General features: G+C 37.1%; 1 protein-coding gene across 2 annotated transcripts in view; it reads right to left on the bottom strand.

Moving 5' to 3' along the window:
- SARC_10376 overlaps positions 1-5001 on the bottom strand; it is a gene marked incomplete at its 3' end in the record, with an annotated part of 7065 nt that extends 2064 nt beyond the window's left edge. Inside the window, exons 1-6 of one of the 2 annotated variants that reach the window (XM_014295586.1) lie at positions 4705-5001; positions 3164-3237; positions 2532-2811; positions 1679-1833; positions 1135-1271; positions 374-503 (exon numbers count right to left, since the gene is read on the bottom strand). In XM_014295586.1, coding sequence (XP_014151061.1) covers positions 374-503; positions 1135-1271; positions 1679-1833; positions 2532-2655 — 546 coding nt within the window. The remainder of the gene's footprint in view (positions 1-373; positions 504-1134; positions 1272-1678; positions 1834-2531; positions 2812-3163; positions 3238-4704) is intronic. The other variant, XM_014295587.1, reaches the window with a different exon arrangement.
- Positions 5002-6714: the final 1713 nt, after the last annotated feature.

The following is a 6714-nucleotide window of genomic DNA, read 5'->3' as shown; positions in this document are numbered from 1 at the left end:
GTATATATATATATAATATAACTACTTAATATATAACTATATATAGTAATATATATATTGTATATAGTATATATATATATATAATAATATATAGAATATATAGAATATATATATATATATATATATATATGTATATATGTATACAAATATATGAATATAAATATATGAGAATATATATATATATATATGTAGTATCAGTAGATAATGGAAGGGAATACACTTATACAGCTGCCCATGCATTGAGAACGTTGCAAACATGGTCATCAAAATACTCAGAAGGCACACATACATGAGCGCACATCAACAACCCACATAATATATTTGCCCTTTAGAAATAGACATCATTGACAGGACTTAGACGCGAACAACTTACTTCAGTATAAGCCGGATAGGGAGCAGGCTGCTGTATCACTTGAATTGGGACTAATGGCAGCCCCGATTTCTGCTGAATAATAGCCTGATCAACCATGTTTTGTATCATCACGAACCCTAATTGTTGATACCTGCACAGTCGCCAATCAGCCGCCAACACCAATAAGATTCAGTTAGCTACTAATAGTTTCACTTGACTCCAATTAGTTCCAGTTTGGTTTAATTGGTTCTAAATAGCCCCTCAAATGAGTTTTAATTGGTTCTAGTTAGTTCCAGTTAGTTTAAATTAGTTCCGATTTGTTCCAATTACTTTCAAGTCTTGCACTTCTCATCGCCTACATTGGCATGGTTCATTGAATATTTATTACCAGCTGTATGTGAAGATAGTTGCTATGCTAATGAACTCCCCGCCACCAATTAAAACCAGTGAGTGAGTGAGCGTGTCGTTTCAATCATTGGATGACAATAAAACGAGGATAGTATCATGACACAAGACAACACCCCACCAGACACACACAGCGTATACATATGAATATATCCATATCCATCGTTCCAAATTCAGATTTCAATGAGATATAAACTAAATCACCTATCGGCCCTCAGATTCGCGATGTTATTAAATGACTTTCTAGACATATGCCTCGAGCATGTTTATATACGCAATTCATACACAAACACACACACACACACGCGCAAACATCACCAACACACACACACACACACACACACACAAACATCACCAACAACGTAAGCGTCCCTTACCGCCGCCCTGTGCGCGGGCCCAGAGGTATCCTCTCTGGGAACTGACTGTCTGTCTCGTACGTCGCTTCCTCATCCTGTCGGATGGTGTACTCTGCAGCAGCTGGGATAGTCGCCTGTGGGGTGTTGGGCTGGTCTATCTACAATGGAAAAGACACATCGAATGAAGTGGAGATAATGTACGAGGAATAATAGATGGAGATAAAGGGTGAATAAACATTGGACGAAGACAAAGATATGAAAGGGTGGAGAAATATCGCATGAGGACAAAATGGTATATAAGAGCAGATGAACATCGAATGAAGATAAGATGGTATACGATTAGCAAGAGAGAGAATCTATTTATATACGAGCAGGCATTGAGTGGATAAGAAGCAGATGGCAGATGAGTGTTACATGAGCTATCTATACATCACTCCAACTGCATGCACACACAAGTGTTTCACACAAATGAACGAAGACGTACGTCTATTGATTGGGTACACACATTCACACATACACACATACACACACATACAGACACGCACATGCACACATAAACACATACATTTGCCCAACTCAGAGCAGCAAGCAGCTGCAGTTGCTCGTTGGCCTCGACCGCATAACTGAGCATTTCATCCTCAGTATCAAAGCCCACAAACGACGCATTGAAGCCCACCAGCTCAAGCACACTCGCCCGGACAATGTCTAGCACTTCATCAACTGTGGTCGGTCGAAGGCAGTGGATCGGTTGAGTGAGTAAGGGGATGGGGGGTTTACTGGGGCATACATATGAACTTGTATGGGAGAGTGGACATAGTTGATACGATTGGAAGGTACGGGAAACTAGCATGTCGCATGGCTGGTTGAATTGGGACTACACACCAACAGAGATTGAACGTAATAGACAGTTTCACACTAGCTAACTAATTAGCTGATTGATTGTTGCCTTGATGGTGGCGACCAGGTGGTTGACAACACACGTCATGCAGTAGTGTGTGCATTAATTGCGAATTAATTGTGACTTAATTACTGAAGTGCGCCTGAAGTGTCGCACACAACAGATAACTCGTTCAACTGCACTGGATGAGCCGCTCTCACCCACACGTTGACGCATCGCATTCACACAGTAAGTTAAACCTTAAAACCCTACGCTTTTGGATTTAACGATCTTTCTAAAATGTGTACCGAGCATGAAGATCTCGAGGGTTTGCGTGTATCTGCTGCAACCAGTGCTTGTGCGTGCCACATGACTGAAACCTTAAACTCTAAACCCCTAAAACTCATTGTAAGCGTACCACATAACACCCACCCACATGTACATGCTACTTACACACACCTATACATACCACATACATACTACATACACGCACATATACATATTGCATAAACATACAATACACGCGCAGATGACTTCTCACCTTGTCCCCCGGTGGGTGTGTAGGCTATAGGGCGCGTAAACAAGAGAGATGCCGTAGTGATGTCGTCTGAGGTGCGCTGTACGCTTGCGTTGTAGAATGCGGGCAACGAGAAAGAACGGCGCATACTCTCGGGGATATCCGTAGAAGGCAACGCTTGCCTAATCAGGCAATAAGATAACAGGAGTTGAAAGACATTGTCACATGACTTTCACAAAGCCGATACGGGTACAGCTCCGATGATTATACGACTCTGATAGTGTATTTGATTACATAAGTAGACCTGTATAGTAATGATATTATATCTGATCTCATAAATAGACATACACTTAACTTTTATATGGTAGATTCTCGCTTTCAAGCATAATAGATTGGAGAAAAAAAATGAAATAGTGATTCCGCATCGGCATATAGCATACTTCGTCTATGACAACGTTCTTCAGATCACGTACAAAAATTGAACAGGTACATACAATGGAGATACAGAATTGGATCCGAAATAAATTGGCTTTACACTCAATGCGTCATACTTGGGCATATCTAGATGCCCCAATACAATTCTAGCGACCACAATAAATCTACTATAGCGGATACTGATCCGTAACTAAGAAGTCATTCTATTCAACACTACATACTTGACACCCGCAGCTATCGCAATCAGCAGTAGCGGCATGAGGAGCTCAACACAGAGTGCGACGGGTTGCCGAAGCTGTGACAGGAACATAAGTAACCTATTAGCGTTGTAGAATATTCGAAAGTGTGAAAACAAATAATGAGATACTAATATAATACTGCACGTCAATATTATAAATATATTGAATGAGTACTCCATTATAAAATATATTTGTTGAGCAGGCTATGGTGGGGAAAGCGAACGTCAAGATTAACAGGTATGCGTGACGGTGATGAAGCAAATAACAATCACATCGAACCTATTTGGGAAACAAATAAGAAATCCAATTGCGAATGTATGTATATATAGAACATGAGTCAATAATAATACATTCCTTACGCAATCGCCATAAAAAATATGTATATGAATTGTGTATTTATTTACGAATATATTACTATAGATATAGATAGATATACAAGAACAATCATATATGTATACATGAATAAATACATTATAAGCATATGTCTATACGTTCACACACACACATATATATATATATATATATATATATATATAATGATATGTATATACATATAATAATATATATATACATATATACTAAATATATATTAATATATATATATATATACATATATAGTATATAACACGATACACATAATAATATATATATATATATACTCACTCATATATATATATGTGTGTATATATGTGTGTCTGTATATATATATATATATATATATATATATATATATATATATATGTGTGTATATATATAATATATATATACGTATATATATATATATAAATATAAATATATACGTATATATATATACATATATATACATATTTATATATATAAATATATGTACATTCATTCATATAAATACATTTATATATATATTGATACATTTATATATATATATATATATATATATATATATATATATATATATATATATATATATATATATATATATATATATATATTGATACATTATACACATATGTATAAATATACGTTCATAAATTGATATATTAAATATATGTATGTGTGTATGTGTGTATATATAATATGTATATATATATATATATATAGTGTTGCATACCATCGATTAGCACATGGCCGATTACCAGTACGTGCATAAATAATAGTTCATGGAAATTGTTAAACGATATCGAAAAGCATTCCCTTGAATAATATATACATGAGACATACTTCCAACATATTAAGAACAGCATCTATGGCACGTCTCAAGTAAAATTTCCTAAAGATCCATAAGTGTACGTACAATAATGCACTTATTCGCACAATACAGTATTGTACGTACTGCAATATGCGGAGCTGTTGTGTCTCCAGAAATTCACGGTGTACAAATCAGTCTCCTAAACGAATAAGAAACCATACTGTGATCGACAACACCAGGTACACACAAGTCTATTTAGTTTTGAACAATATCACAGTAAGGACCAGAGCTGACTTGCAATAGTAATCCGGTATGCAAATATGCACCCATTGGACATGCTGAGTTGTACTGGTCGTACCTTGAGTAGTCCGTTTTTCCATATCAGCAAGAGTGTTTGTCCCATAATTATTTATCGTTGCGTATCACGAAACGGTTCGATGATGGTGAAGTCGGTATCTTACTACAATGTGCTTCCACCAGCTGAAAACACTATCGACTATTACGATAACTTCCTATCGGTCTCAAAAATGCCCCGCAAGTACGCGATTCTTCTCAATTGAGTACTACTGTCAGTTCTGTCAGTTGATAGTCGTATACGTACGACTTTAAACAGGCCATGTTACTTCGTTCAGATATAAAGATGTCGGAATTGACCAACAGACTATATCGCAACAAGGGTACACAAATGCAGTTTGTCGAGAAAGGCGTTTCTGCCGTAAGTTAAATATATGTCTGTGATTCAAGAAACTTTCATCTATGACAATCTCTATGTTTAAGTATGAGCCGATGACTCATGACATTTAGTCATTATCAAAAGAGCAAACTTCATTTTTTTTTCTCGGCAAATCAGTACTCTCTAGTCAGTTGGACAAACAAAATAAAAAACAAAAACAAATATAAAGACAAACTAAAGATAACCCCACTCGCCAATCTCAAATCTGAGAATGAGATAAACCATACATACGTAGATAAACTCTCTAATAAAAACTTTTAAATATCTCAACTCTCAACTTCTTGCTTAAGACAACAAGGGAAGTGTCGACTGTCGCCCATCTGGCCGTCGGGCGGCGGGCCATCCCGCAGACGGCAGACCTGCATTGACGCATCGGCCGCCTGTCATTGTGGAGTGGGACTGGGCCCACAGGGAAGTGGGGACTGTAGGAATTCAAGGGGAAAGTGAGTTACGTGTGTGGGCCGTGAGGGCTCACTCCCAGGCCCAGAGAGAACCCGAAATTGTAGAACGGAGTCTACTACTCCTAGTAGTAGAGTATGTATTTTAAAAGTAGAGAAAGGATGGGAGCCTGGGCAGACCGTCGGAAACTACTTCGCTAGATCCACTTGTCCGGACGTCATGTCTTTTATTACAGTCACAAGTGCAATATACCTCACGATGTTCTCTTAAGAAGATATATCGCCGTGGGTCGGAAACTAGTTTGCTAATACGACATATCTTAATCGTATACCAGGCCAGGTGAATGACGTGAGGCCAGGTGAATGAGGTGATGTATGAAAAATTGAAAACTATACCACTTGCAAGACTCGCAAGAGAGTACATACATACATACGAGTATTATAAGCTCTTATAATTGACGGTCTAACAGCTATTACTCTTTTGTCATTGGAAGTAATCGAAGTATGCGTTTACTAAAATTCTCAGAGATCCCGTGCGAGGCCGAGCACTATGTGGTGCAGCCGTGGGCCGTGGGGCTGCGAGTGTCGACTACCGAGTACCGCGTGTCGACTGCTGAGTGTCGAGTCTGCCGACTACCGCGAGTCAGAGTGTCGAGTTGTCGACTCAGTCTATTTGTTTCCAAACAATAGACTACTCTAGTGATGAGAGACTCTGACAGAGTCTTTCGCTACTCTCTCTCTTTCTCTACTACTCTAGAGAGTATTTCAATATTTAGTATCACTCTGTAGTATGTATAGACTAAAAGAGAGAGGTAATAAAAATTTAAAAGGTTTTTCGATTGTCTCAGATCTGTCCATCGGCGGGCCTGTAAAAGTGTAAAGGCCAATAAAACATTGTTCTTCTAAAAAATAGTGATTTCTAACTGATCAGTAACACTGAGAACGCAACCAATTTACTCAGGAATTATGAATATGTCAGTCTGTGACTGAGAGTAAGTAACTCTATTTCACCATTTGGAATGTACTATATAGTAAGGGTGGGTCTTATCGGGCTCGGATCTATGTTCGGATATACATATATATATATATATACGTTATAATATACATATATATATATATACGTTATGTATATATATATGTGTATATATATATATGTATATATATATATATATGTATATGTGTATATATATTATTTATATATATATATATATATATATATATTAAGTATATATTATAT

This window comes from Sphaeroforma arctica (assembly GCF_001186125.1).
Source record: "Sphaeroforma arctica JP610 unplaced genomic scaffold supercont1.1225, whole genome shotgun sequence".
In the NCBI taxonomy this organism is placed as follows: Eukaryota; class Ichthyosporea; order Ichthyophonida; genus Sphaeroforma; species Sphaeroforma arctica.
The sequence above is the reverse complement of the archived record's forward strand: the minus strand, read 5'-3'. Positions and strand labels throughout refer to the sequence as shown.